General features: G+C 37.1%; 2 protein-coding genes across 2 annotated transcripts; both read left to right on the top strand.

Annotated features, from left to right (window-relative positions):
- On the top strand, nt 1-2,794 carry LOC137714092 (GDSL esterase/lipase At5g55050-like). Its single transcript, XM_068453381.1, has 5 exons — nt 1-372; nt 1,363-1,499; nt 1,614-1,844; nt 1,922-2,171; nt 2,354-2,794. Exons 1-5 carry the CDS (start codon nt 69-71, stop codon nt 2,572-2,574), a joined length of 1,143 nt encoding a protein of 380 aa, XP_068309482.1. The 5' UTR covers nt 1-68; the 3' UTR covers nt 2,575-2,794.
- A 9,069-nt stretch (nt 2,795-11,863) lies between these two features.
- LOC137714802 (GDSL esterase/lipase At5g55050-like) lies at nt 11,864-13,893 on the top strand. The gene is made up of 5 exons (XM_068453937.1): nt 11,864-12,131; nt 12,247-12,386; nt 12,906-13,139; nt 13,239-13,482; nt 13,673-13,893. The coding sequence occupies exons 1-5, from the start codon at nt 11,864-11,866 to the stop codon at nt 13,891-13,893; spliced, it is 1,107 nt and encodes a 368-aa protein (XP_068310038.1).

Here is a 13,893-nt window from a genome sequence, read left to right as displayed (position 1 = left end):
TGATGCTCTTTATGTATAAACCAAACTCCTCACCTCCTTACACTTGATATATTTACTAGTGTAATGTAATGGGGGAGGGCAGTGTGAATGTGAGAGCAGCAGTTACAACCATGGCTTCCAGACTTTTCCTTCTCATGAGTCTGATCATCTCCTTTCTCTTCTCTCCCTCCAACCTTCTGGGATTCACTGTCACGGAGGCGCGTGTAGTTCCGGCCATGTATGTTTTCGGGGACTCGTTGGTAGATGTGGGCAACAACAATTACCTCCAGTTTTCTCTTGCCAAAGCAAACTTTCCTCACAATGGCCTCGACTTTCCGACCAAACAGCCAACCGGCAGATTTTGTAACGGCAAGAATGCTGCAGATCTTCTCGGTAAGTTGTAATCTTAATTTGTTACGGCTTGTTACTAGGAAAATATCAGCTTTCATTTCCTTGCTAAATTGCAAGTTTTTGGTTATAGTTGTTAAACATTTAGCATGCAACTTCATCAGACTGTCAATTTATATCTCACTATTTGGATTAACGGTTCAGATTCACAGTCTAACAACATAGTATTCTAAATTGCTTCACAACAGAATTTATATGTAGTGATGTACCTTGTTGTTATGTGTGTCCGGGATTTCTTCGTGTGTAGGCAATGCTGCTACTTTTTCAAGGAAAGAAATCGTAGAAAGTATTTGAATTTGAGACTTCCTAGTCCAGTCTTTCCAGTGCCATAAAAATCACAGGATATCTAGTATAATCGGAGTATCCTATATTCTGAATGTTTTAATCGTTAGATCATATATTTTTTATGTGACAGTTTCTGGGTTTCCTGGTTGAGCAGACTCTCGAGCTGGTTACTGACCAATGAAACGGCATCCGAAAGCTCAAAAGGCCCTTCAAAATAGCAGTTAGATAATAAATGCTCCTCACATTATTAGCCGTAGAAGCTATTAGTAGTTGGTTGATAAGGTGCAGAAGTTAGTTCAAACTAAATTTGAGAGTGCATATATATTTTTGCCACACCTTCACTTTTAACATAGTAGTTGGTTTCTTACCAGGAACAAGTCATCTCTTTCTAATGTAATATAGTTGCATAGTGTTATTAATTAGCCTATGTTTTATAATTTGGTTGATGACATTGGTTGTAGATAGGGTATTGTATTGATAAATAAAACACGTCTAGTTTTCTTTTTGTTTCTAATGCATTATTTTGAAACGTGTCTAGTTTCAACCTAGCACTCAAGAATTTTCAACCTTGCACAATCGCAGTTTGAAACATGTCTAGTTTTCTTTTTGTTTCTAATGCATTATTTTTGTATTATGTGTATTAACAATACATTATTATGATAATATTATTTAATTTTAAAATGTTGGCAGCTGAGAAAATGGGCTTACCTACCATACCACCATATCTTTCTATGGCATCTAAATTGAACAAGAGCTATAACCTCTTCCTAAATGGTGTGAACTTTGCTTCTGGAGCTGCTAAAATCTTCAAAGAGGATCAACAATATGTAAGTCAAAACACAGCTTTATATGTATAGACACACAGACACACACAGACACACACACACACTAAATTGTTGATAATATTAAATCAGTTTAATTATTTTTCTTTGTCTGATCAGCCCCAGTCAATATCTTTGGGAGAACAAGTAGATTATTATTTGTCAGTGAAGGAAGGCCTTGGGCAACAGATAGGAACCTTCAAAGCACAAAAACATCTATCAAAATCTCTCTTCACCATTATCATTGGAAGCAATGACATCTACACCTACTTTGACTCCTCCACCAGTAATAGGAGCACACCTCAGCAGTATGTTAACTCCATGGTTCTCACACTTAAACAACAAGTGAAGGTAATTAACACAATAATTCCTTCAATATCAACGCCTAATATTATCACATTTATCTTAATTTAATTGTCTTTTTGCAGCGTTTATACGATTATGGCGCTCGTAAATTTGTCATCGTTGGAATTGCGCTTATCGGGTGCACCCCGTCAGAAAGAAATGAGCGATCCGATCAAGAATGCAAGGCTGACGTTAATCAGTTGTCAGCTAAGTACAATAAAGTTCTTATATCAATGTTGAAGAACTTGAAATCGGAGCTCAAGGGCATAAACTACTCCTGCTTTGATGGTTACAGCGTCATGCACAACTTCATTCAGAATCCAACAGCTTACGGTAATTGAAATTCCATAAAATATTTTCCTTCTTGTGCACGTTATATCAAATTCAATCGATTGGATAAAGTTTTCTTGCCAGACCAGATGATGTATTGTCAAATAAGAATCCGCATCAAAATTAACAGTTCGAAAAGAAAAATATCTTACTGTCTTAATCAGTAATTACATTAATTTATTCAGGATTTGCTGAGGTTAAAGCTGCTTGCTGTGGTCTTGGGAAGCTTAATGCGGATGCTCCATGCCTACCATTCGCAACGTACTGCAGCAACAGAAGCAACCATCTCTTCTGGGACAGAACTCATCCAACAGAGGCAGCACATCGCATCTTTGTGGATTATATTCTTTCTGGTCCTTTACAATACACCTTCCCAATCAACGTGAAAAAGCTAGTTTCCATTTAATTTATTAATCTGGTTGACATGTATGCATCGCACTTAAGTAATTCCTTATCACCAGTCGTAACTTCTAATACAAGTATGTGATTATCTCCCTAGGGTACTAAGATGCATGCACACGTACAAGTACACTACCGATGACTTGGAAGAATAGTTTTATCTTTCAATTATGTTATTGGTAGCAAGTTTAAGGTGTGTTTGGTATTCTATTAAAAAACTTTGATTGTCCCTAAAATCATTTTTCAAGTACATCTCTTAAGAATAATTTTGGTTTTAAATCTCAAAATTTTGAAAACTTGTTTGGTTAAATTTGTGAAAATAATATTTCTTTGGTTGAATTCAAACTAGCGTGGGCACGAACTCCTTGGCATCGGAGATGAAACCGACTTAGACCCATTCTTCTATGCAATAGCGTGTCAGTGGAGCTTCTCCTTCAACATTGTGTCAAAATCGAGGCGATGTCCACCGATGGGTTGATGGGATTGTTCGGAGGAACAGTGTTGTGGAGTCTGAACCTGATAATAATGAGAAGAGAGGCAGAAATTGGACGAGAGAGAGAGAGAGAGAGCAAAGAAAAGAAAAAGATGGCGAGGAGAGAAAGATCAGAGACAATGAGAGATGATAATATGGAGAAAGGAGAGCTTTGATTGAGTTAAAATCTTTAAAAACTCATATTTTACAAACAATGATTTTCAAATTGAAAATTAACTTCATGATGAGCAACATTATTAGCCATTTTATGACTAAGTTCTTTTTCCTTTTCACTTTGTTTTCTGATTGCAGACTTGAAGTTCTGTAATAAGAGTTTATGTTGCTTCTGAGTAACTCAACTCACCTCCCATATATATCGTGTGACAAGGTCTATTTGCAAAATATCCTACTAAGCATAGCTAGAAAAATATTAACCTACCATAATGGTTGGTGCTTGTGTCTATTTACCACAAACACTCGTGCAAATTTTATAGGAAAATTCATGGGTAAATTACATTTTCATATATCAGGTTTGAGGTTTATTTCAATTCCTTACAACATTTTCAAACCATTTCACTTTCATACCTTAAGTACTATTTTATTTCAAAATAATACCTCCGTTACATTTTTCCATCCATTGATCCGTTAAGTGCTGACATGGCTGCCAAATGTCTGTCACGTGGCAATTTTTTTTTTTTTTTTAAACCTGAATTTTCTCAACACAAAAAAAAAAAGAAAAAGAAAAAAAAAAAGAAAGCCATCCCATCTCTGTGCAACCACCGCCCACATCCCTAAACCTGCAACAACAAGAAGAAGAAGAAGAAGAAGGAAGGAAAAAAAAAAAAAAAAATTAGCCCAAACCCAGTCGAAGAAGAAGAAGAAGAAGCCGATGGTGGCGACCCACCTGCCTTTCCCCCTCCCCCCGCGGTGACCCAGCTGCCTTCCCCACCCCCTGGCACGACCATGAACCAGCCGCCTCCGCTTTGTTGGAGTTGAAATTGAAATCCATTTCTCACTCTCCTTTCTCTGTCTCACTCCCCCTTCTTTGTCTTTGGTGGTTTTGGGTGGCGTTCGGACAAAGATAAAGGGTGGGGGTTTCTTGGGTGGACGAAAGAAGACCTGGGTTTTGACTCAAATGACAGGGACTGGTTGATGGTTGAGGTGGGAGAATGGGAGCTGCAGTTGAACTCTTCTTCTTCTTCTAGGTTGAGGGTTTTTGGGTGTGGAGGGACGAACTCAGTTTGGCCATTTTTTTTTTTTCCTTTTCCTCCTCCTACTTGTTGTTGTTGTTGTAGGTTTAGGGATGTGGGGGGTGGTTGCGGGGAGATGGGATGGTTTCAATATTTTTTTTATTTTTATTTTTTGTGTTGAGAAAATTCAGGTTTTTAAAAAAAAAATTATTTCTTTTGCCACGTGGCAGACATTTGGTAGCCACGTGGCATATATGTGGCAGCCACGTCAGCACTTAACGGATCAATGGATGGAAAATGTAACAGAAGTATTATTTTGAAATAAAATAGTACTTAAGGCATGAAAGTGAAATGTTTTAAAAATGTTGTAAGGAATTGAAATAGACCTCAAACCTGATGTATGAAAATATAATTTACCCAAAATTCATTATCAAGGCATGTCCCATGATTAATGTGGCTTAGATAAACAATAAGAAGGAGTCCATTGGATTGGATTTTTGGATTTTGTTGTTTTTTGCTTAGTAAATAATGTATTTTAATATGAAACTATATAAAATGACTTGTAGATTAAAGAGTTAAATGAATATATGAAAATAAACGAAAGAAATTGAGTAATCAAGTTGAAGTACCACATAATAAATGAAAATAGTTTTTATTGTGTCACTGATTTTCTTTTTTCAAATAAAATATCAAGTTTGAATCTCTTGATTGTATTTGTGAGAATATGAAGGACACAATTCTGAATCGGTGGTTGACCAAATTTTGCAAGAGCTTATAAGTAATTGGGCTACTATTTATATTGCTGACTAGTTGCAACCTCAACTTTGTATAGGAATAAGGGTGTTTTTATCACATAAAGGAATTATGAAGATTATGTTGTAAATACAAGGCTTATTTACACTGTGTCACATCCCGGCCCAGGCTCCCACCATATCCCGCGCTCGACTCTATCATAACACAATATTGTCCGCTTTGGGCCCTACCACACCCTCATGGTTTTGTTTCTGGGAACTCACATGAGAACTTCCCAGTGGGTCACCCATCCTGGGATTGCTCTCGCACGAACTCGCTTAACTTCGGAGTTCCTACGGAACCCAAAGCCAGTGAGCTCCCAAAAGGCCTCGTGCTAGGTAGAGATGAGAATATACATATAAGGCTTACATGATCCATTCCCTTGGGCTATGTGGGATGTTACAATCCACCCCCCTTAGGGGCTCGACGTCCTCGTCGGCACACTTCCGGCCAAAGATTGACTCTGATACCAAATTGACACATCTTGGCTCAGGCCCTCACCACATCCTGAACTTGACTCCATCGTAGCACGATATTGTCCGCTTTGGGCCCCTACCACACCCTCACGGTTTTGTTTATGGGAACTCACATGATAACTTCCCAGTAAGTCACCCATCATGGGATTGCTCTCGCGCGCACTCGCTTAACTTTGGAGTTCAGATGGAAACCAAAGCCAGTGAGCTCCCAAAAGGCCTCGTGCTAGGTAGAGATGAGAATATACATATAAGGCTTACATGATCCACTCCCCTAGGTGATGTGGGATGTTACACATTGTCTCCCGAAACTCAACTTATTCTCGTTTTGCCCCCTGAAACTCAAAAAGTCACACTCAATCCCTTGAATGTTAACTTTCTGTCTCACGTGATTATCCCATTCTATTGACTCAGTAAAAAAATATGTTAAAATCTTTTGACATGGCAAAGGTGGGGACCAGTAATTCGTAGAATTGTAGCCGTGTCATTGCCACATGTACAATGTTAATTCAACTTGACACTCAAGAGGTTAAGTGAGACATTTTAAGTTTCAGAGAACAAAATAAGATTAAATTGAGTATCAGAAGACGACGGTGTAAATAAACCTAAATACAATTAAAAGGCCATTTTCTAGCCCAAAATAAAAAACCACAACTAGAATAACAAGTGTGGGTGGTTTCATACACGACACTAGAATCTAGATATATTAACACCAAGAGGCCCAACCAACAAGCCAAGCTTTGGATTATGAACATCTAGAGAAAAAGAATGGATTCACCTATTTACATGATTTGCCTCTTTTTTTTTTCGGAGGTCGTTAGGGTTGACTAAAGGATCTTGTCCGGAACTCCACATGCTTCATGCCAGGGCCAATCTTGGGATGATAGACGAGACGTATTCATGTGCAACACCGAAAACTTTGTTGTATCAGCCTATCCTATTTTAACAACAGTTTTTATCATAAATGGTCCCTTAGATTTATCAAACTCATCATTTTGGTCTCTCACTTTCAAAATCAATCAATATCATCCCTGACATTCACTATTCCGCATCAATTTGGTCATTCCGTTAAGATTCTGTCAACTATTCAGTTAGTTTGTATGTGGGACCCACAAATCCAATTAAATTGTGACCTGTGGATTTACACAAAATAAGGGTTTTTATCGCAAATTGTCCTTAACATTGATCCAACTCCTCATTTTGGTCCATGAGTTTCAAAAATCGATAAATTTGGTCTCTAACTTTCACTACGCACATCAATGTACTCATTCCGTTAGAATTTCATTCATATTTTTCGTTTATGTGCTGATGTGGTCCCATTAATCCAATCATATGGCTCCACGTGGATGAAGTATTGGAAACTATTATTTTTAAGAGTGAACCAATGAACTAGTATTCCACTATGGTATTTTTCTTGCATCTCACAACCCCAATTTGAAAAAAAATTCAATCTAAATTCGATAAAACCAAATCCAAATTCAATTCAAATTTGATAGGATTATAACCGACTATAAAGAATGATGAGTGAGTTCAGGAGGCTAAGTACTAGTGGTGTGTGCCTTCCTTTTCTTTTTGAGCATACCCTAATGAAAATGACGATGACTTTTTTTTCTTTTATTTTTGATTTTTAGTTTCTTATTTCACTTTTAGTTTTAAATCTTAAAAAAAAAAGAAAAAAAAGTTTCTTGTAGTTAATCCACATGGTAGCATATGATTGGATTAATGGGACAAAAATAGTTATGAAACTTTAACAGAATGATTAAATTGGCGTGCCGTATTGAAAGTTAGGGATCAAATTTATCGATTTTTGAAACTCAGGGACCAAAGTGAGGAGTTGGATCAATGTCAGGGACCATTTGCGATAAAACCCCTTATTTTGTGTAATCCACGTGTCACCATTTCATTGAATCTGTGGGTTCCACATATAAACTAACAGAATAATTGACGGAATCTTAACGGAATGACCAAATTAGTGTGCAGTAGTGAATGTCAGGGACGACATTGATTGATTTTGAAAGTGAGGGACCAAAATGATGAGTTTGATTAATCTTGGAGACCATTTGTGATAAAAACCCTTTTAACAATTTTGAAATAAATAAAATGTGGATTGACAAAGTAAGGGGCAGACTAGATCTCACAGTGATTAAGATTTTTTTCGTCAAGCCATTGTGTCAATCAAACCCTCCTCGCTAATGTGGTGAGAATTCAAGACTAACACTTTGTTCCTTCTTTATCTCTAGTCCAGTGAGAGCCTTTCTTTCCTCCAGTGAGAGCTATTCTCACCTCTGGTGTGAGTGCCTTTCGTTTTCGACTCTTTGCTTTGCCACTGGCCCTAGCTATGGCCAAGGTCGGTGGCAGTTCTTGGTTTTCCTTATGTTTGCTTTTTTTTTTTTTTCCCTTGTGCTTATTGTTTTTGGGCGAAAGCCCTGCCCAGTTTTCATTCCCATACCAACCTACCCTTCAAGCTCTCTTCGTTCTGTCACTTTTTGTGCCTATAATTTCACCATCTTGACCCCCGAATCCAGATCACCTGTTTCTTCCTTCTTATTCGATCCTTTTTCTCTCTACCATCTTCAACAATAGGCTATGTTATTTTTCCACAAATCCTCACTTCGATTCGGCTTCCTTTTACCACGATTTGTCGCGTTTCTACAGGAGGGTGTGTACAACGTTGGTTCAGGTGTTCGCACCACCACCCTTGTTGGTGTTGTTACTCATGAGATCTTTATTCCCGCGAGCTTCCTCTATTCCTTGGCGTCGATCATTTTGGCGGTATGTGGAAGATGGTGTGGGCTTTTTCTTCCTCAAGTACAGGATTCAGGATGGTGAGATCGCAGGTGCTGGTGCTAGGCGTTGACTTTAGTTTGACATGTGGAATTTTGACAGCGGGTGGAGAAACTACATTAGCTGTTTTTGCTTAGGTTTTTCTGTTTTGTGGTTTGTGTGTACTGGGCTACTTTGTTTACTTTGGGCTTGGTTATGTATGTTTTGGCCTTTGTTGTGTGTGTTTATGGGGTCCATTTTGTCTGTTGCACTTAGTTGTTTTGGGCTTCTTTGTTTGTAATGTTTTTTTTTTAATAATATATTTACCCCTTCACTAAAAAAAAAATTAAAAAAAAAGAAAAAAAAAAAAAAACCCGTCCTCGCTGTACATAGTTTGTAATTTACTGTAATAAGCTTGTACTAAAAATCTGTCGATTGACAAACAACATAGTTGTAAATTTGACATCCAAAAGATCAACAAAATAGCACACACAAGAAAAGTCATGTATATTGAATCATCCGTGGCCTCCCTAGATGTCCACCCTATCCACGTCATCTTCTTGTGGAGTATACATATATGTTCTCTAAAAAAACTGTATACATATGTTTTTTTTTAACTCTAGAGGGGTTTGAATTCGGACACTTATTATTCCAATTGGTAATCAACCAGTGTCATCCTCACATTTACAATAAGGCCTTGTTTAGCAGGTCGTATAAGTTACTAGAAAGGACTAATAATACGGACTCATTCGTTGAGCACCATCCCGTATCAAATTAGACTAAATTAATTTAATATGATCCACTTGTTTTATACGACATACACCCGAGTAATAAAACCGTCCAAAAAGCCCGGATTATAAGTCGGGTTCTTTTTGCTCTCTCTCACTCGAACTGGCCTCTATTTCTCTCGCGCGAAAAGGCCCGTCTCCTTCTCTCGCCGGCTCTGTTCTCCCCGTTTTCTTCTCTCGCCGGCTCTGTTCTCTCTTCATCTTCGCTCGGTGTCTGATAATTGGAGACGCCCACAAAGACAGAAAGACCAGTCGCACCGACCACTGCTTCTCTCTCGTCTCACAACATTCGAATCATTAGTTGGTGATATTTGGGAGATTTGGTCATTTGGGTGTTTGAACTTAAGTGGGATTTAGGTTAGCTTCTTGCTGCTTTTTGTGATTTGGGTATTTTTCAACTGGGTTTTAGAATGTTGACTGGGAATTGATGATAGGGTTTAAAGATTAGGAAACATGTCGTCTGGGCAATGTTCATTTGAAATTAGGTTTTGTTCTAATTTTTGGGGGCTTTTTTATTTGATTCTAATTTTGGGGGTTTTGTTTTAAATTTTCTGAGTAGTTGAGAGTGGCGTTGACGCTGCTTCAGCATGGCCGACGAGTTGTCGGCTGTCGGATCCGGTCAAACCTCCATGGCTCCTGCTTTTTATTCAATATTTAATTTTACGTTTCTGGTAAGCGGTGTCGATGGCTGTATTTTGAAGATAATATTTGAGAAATATTTAGGTTTTTTTAGATATAATAACATAATTTAAAAAAAAAAATTTAGTACAATGATATATCATGTACTTTACCAAACACAAGATAAATAATACAGTCATTAGTCCGATACCGTAAAAAACGGCCGAACAATTTAATATTCAACAACTATTTATCCTATCTGACAGAAATAATCAATATAGCTTCTGCAAGATGATGGCAGATGATGGCTCGTGTTACAATTAGGCACTTTGTTTAGTCAGTTTAAAAGTTGGATTCGGTGAATAATTAATTAATCAATGCAAGAGAAGAAAATAAATAATTAACTGATAACTGAAGTGAAGGAGTAAAAAGAACAGTTGAAGATGAATTTAAGGACAAACAAGAATCCAAAAAATCCATCGATGGATTTGGCCAAATTTCCCATCACACCAGATAATGGCAAACCCATTCCCAACCGAACAAGTGTGATATTGACACATTGGCCGCTACATATTTCTTAATTTACTTATTTTGTGAAGGATTTGTATAAAATAAGTTCAATATTGTCGTAACGTTCTCGTGCCATAATACAATGTTATAGAAAATTTTCTTTTTACATTGACTTATTGGACCAAGATGCTATGTAACCATATGGCGGTGAAATCCGTCTAAAGAAAAATATTTAACACCTTGTGTTGGTGATGGTTTTGTTTGAGGGAGATGATTTTCACATTTTTTTTTTAGCTTCTCACATATGCATCTTAATTTTTTGTCATTAGAGAATACATCAAATGAAAACAGTAGATATGTTTGTATAAGAGATTAAAATATCTGTTACCATCTCATGCTTTAAAATATACACCAGAAAATGGTAAACCATTCCGAACTGAATTAAGAGTGTAATATTGACACATTGGCCGCACCGAATATCGACCATCCCCATCCACTGACCCGCTGCCAAATTGCCAGTCCATCTAGTCGAGGACAGTAACGTTTTGTATTTTATAATTCAGGCACACCATAACTCTGTCAATTATAAAATACCACAAGCATGCAAGATTGCAACATATGAGAAATCTGTAAACAATTGTTTTGGGTCATCAAATAAAATTGAAATGCACAAAAATACAAACAGGTGTTCAAATATGGAAGAATAGCGAAAGAAGAAGATAAAGGAAAGTTTGATGGTGCGTGGAGTGTGGAGTGTGGGACTCGGGACGGTGCATCCACGCAGCAATCAGTAGATTAGACTCCGGCAGCAGACAAGGATAGAGATATGTGTTATGAACTGTGAAGGATGTCTCTTTCTTCTTCTCTATATCCTTTTTCCCTTTATTTTTTTTATTTTTTTTATTTCATATTCTATGATGTTTTTTCCTTCTTTGAAATGGGAAGGAGAAGAATGTAATTTTAGCAACAAAAAAAGATGTGATTAATGTTAATTCTAAGGATGATAAATTATAATCGAGAATAATCCGGTAGAATTCGTATCTCGTTGATGACAAATTCGTAACCAATTTATCTCCCACGCCCTTGAAAATATATAGTTGTTTAAAAAAAATTATAAACGAGAATAATTTGGTGGAATTAGATGTTTATTCTTTCATTAAAAAAAAATCAATATTTATGCAATGATTATGTAACTAAGAAAGGTACGTAAAATAGCAAATTCAACGAATAAATCAACAGAGAAATTGGTAGTTAACCAAAAGAACAATCAAGAAATGATGAGAATGATCAATGGTGATAGACGATCATGATTAATGAAACTGGTAACGAGATGTTCTAACAATTAAATCAAGAAAAAAAGGATTAGTTATTCAAAAGACATTACTTGAATTAATAAAAGTAAATTCCAATGACAAAAGTTTGATCTTTTGGGAAGAGACAAATAAGAGTTGAAGAAAAATGATAAAATAATTATATGTAATGACAATATTAGTGTCAGGATATAAGAGGTTTCGATGAGTGCTACTGATCGAGCCCACACGGCAAAAATGTCTCCTTCATTCGTACGTAACTCATCAACTTATCTCCCCTATAAGAGGACACCGATTTGTTCATTTCCCTCAAAACTATCACACAAAAACTTCGCATACCAAATTTTGAGGGAGCTTTTACACACAGTTTGTCCATAACCATGGCTAAATGTCACACTAATGTTTTGCCTAAGGCTTTCTTCGTCGTTGTCTTCTCGCTCGTCACTTTTGGTTTCTTCTTCACTCTCTCAGAAGCTCAGATGGTTCCGGCCATATATGTGTTTGGAGACTCGTTAGTTGACGTTGGTAACAACGATTACCTAAAAATCTCTGTCGTCAAGGCAAATTTTCCTCATAATGGGGTTGATTATCCTGACAAAGTAGCAACTGGGAGGTTTGGCAATGGAAAAAACTCTGCAGATTTTCTTGGTAGGTTTAATATTATTTCAGTTTATAAAACATGACTAGTGACATTATGCATGTTGAGAGAACGAGAGGCACTTACGGTATGTAGTATACAATATTGTTATCCTTTGTTTGGCAGCTGAGAAAGTCGGGTTACCAACATCGCCACCATATCTGTCACTTGTTTCCAAGTCCATCAAGCAAAAAGCATCCTTCGTCAACGGAGTTAGCTTCGCCTCCGGAGGAGCTGGAATCTTCAACGGCTCAGATGAACAATATGTAAGTGAAATGTTTTCAGCACTCTTTCAAAAGAAAAATCACTCTTTATTCAGCACTTGTAGTATATTCCGTTCCACTAAAAATGCTTTAGAACCCAATTCCTTTTTTTATATTAGTTGGGTGGGATCCATTTAACCCTACTTCTCAAAGTTAGTGAAAAGCTTTTAAAAGAAAAGTTGGGTGTTATTCTATACCAACACCTAATGTGGTTCAAAGTGAAGTCCGCAAAATCAGGAGAAATTTTTATGTAGCAGAAATATTGTGATGTGGTGTTACTATTTACGTTATAATTTGAATAAAATAATAATATTATATGGTAGTGTGCACTATAATTTTACTTTTAAACAAGAAGCTATGTCAAGAGAATCTAAATAGAAGAAATCTAATATATTTATCATTAAAAATATATCTTATTTGAATATAACGCTTTATAATGTGATTTGACGTGTGAATGACAAATAGAATAGCTTTGTCCAACGATTAATGCCTGACCTATATATATTGCCCTTGTTGTCACAGCGTCAGTCGATACCTTTGTCATACCAAGTAAACTACTACTCAGAAGTGCATCAAAACATTGGGCTACAATTAGGATCCAAGGGCGCCAATGACCATCTCTCAAAATCTCTGTTTTTAATTGTGATTGGAAGCAATGACATATTCGACTATATTAAAAAAACCAAACTCCAAAATGAATACACACCGCAGCAGTACGCGGATTTGATGGTGTCGAATCTAAAGGAACAATTACAGGTAACAAGCACGCATTATCTTAGCTCCATGTTTGCATGGTGAAACTTCTGTTGCACTTCAATGCTTAACGTGTTTCTTGCTTTGTTTGTTGTTCGGCAGAGAATACATGCTCTAGGCGCGCAAAAATTTGTAGTCATCGGGACTGGGCCGGTTGGATGCTGTCCGTCGCAAAGGAATTCAAGTACAGGAGAGTGCAATGATGGTGCAAACTCATTGTCTGTCATGTACAAGGAAGCCCTTAAGTCCATGTTGCAGCAATTGAAACCCGCGTTGGGCATAAGCTACACCCTCTTTGACACTTACACTATCTTGACTAACATCATTCAAAACCCCGCTTCTTACGGTACTCATATGTTCATTTTCTTCTTTATAAGCGCAAACAACCTATGGCCAATCCGTCTGGCATGTGTTGTCAAACCGTCAATTTGAACATATGCGGTTCATGATAAGCTAGATATTTTCCCACCTTTGTAAGAACTAAAGGATGAATTTGAAGTTAACTGACAAACCAAAAATTTCTCATTCGATTTCAGGATTTACAGAGGTTAAAGCTGCATGCTGTGGGATTGGGAAGCGTAATGCCAAGGGTCCATGCACACCAATTTCATCTTTGTGCTCCAACAGGAGGGACCATGTCTTCTGGGATTTTTACCATCCTACACAGGCAACTCATGGCATCATAACGGATAAACTTTTCGATGGCCCTTCAGAATACTCATCCCCAATGACTGTGAAGGAGTTAATTGCTCTATAA

This window comes from Pyrus communis, chromosome 14 (genome assembly GCF_963583255.1).
Source record: "Pyrus communis chromosome 14, drPyrComm1.1, whole genome shotgun sequence".
NCBI lineage: Eukaryota > Viridiplantae > Streptophyta > Magnoliopsida > Rosales > Rosaceae > Pyrus > Pyrus communis.
The sequence above is the reverse complement of the archived record's forward strand: the minus strand, read 5'-3'. Positions and strand labels throughout refer to the sequence as shown.

What these genes read in the sequence shown, in the direction of transcription:
- LOC137714092 (XM_068453381.1), top strand. Translation starts at nt 69, where the DNA reads ATGGGGGAGGGCAGTGTGAATGTGAGAGCAGCAGTTACAACCATGGCT. An exon ending in GAATGCTGCAGATCTTCTCG is followed by an intron (nt 373 to 1,362) that starts GTAAGTTGTAAT and finishes AAATGTTGGCAG; the next exon opens with CTGAGAAAATGGGCTTACCT. An exon ending in TCAAAGAGGATCAACAATAT is followed by an intron (nt 1,500 to 1,613) that starts GTAAGTCAAAAC and finishes TTGTCTGATCAG; the next exon opens with CCCCAGTCAATATCTTTGGG.
- LOC137714802 (XM_068453937.1), top strand. Translation starts at nt 11,864, where the DNA reads ATGGCTAAATGTCACACTAATGTTTTGCCTAAGGCTTTCTTCGTCGTT. An exon ending in ATCTAAAGGAACAATTACAG is followed by an intron (nt 13,140 to 13,238) that starts GTAACAAGCACG and finishes GTTGTTCGGCAG; the next exon opens with AGAATACATGCTCTAGGCGC. An exon ending in TCAAAACCCCGCTTCTTACG is followed by an intron (nt 13,483 to 13,672) that starts GTACTCATATGT and finishes ATTCGATTTCAG; the next exon opens with GATTTACAGAGGTTAAAGCT.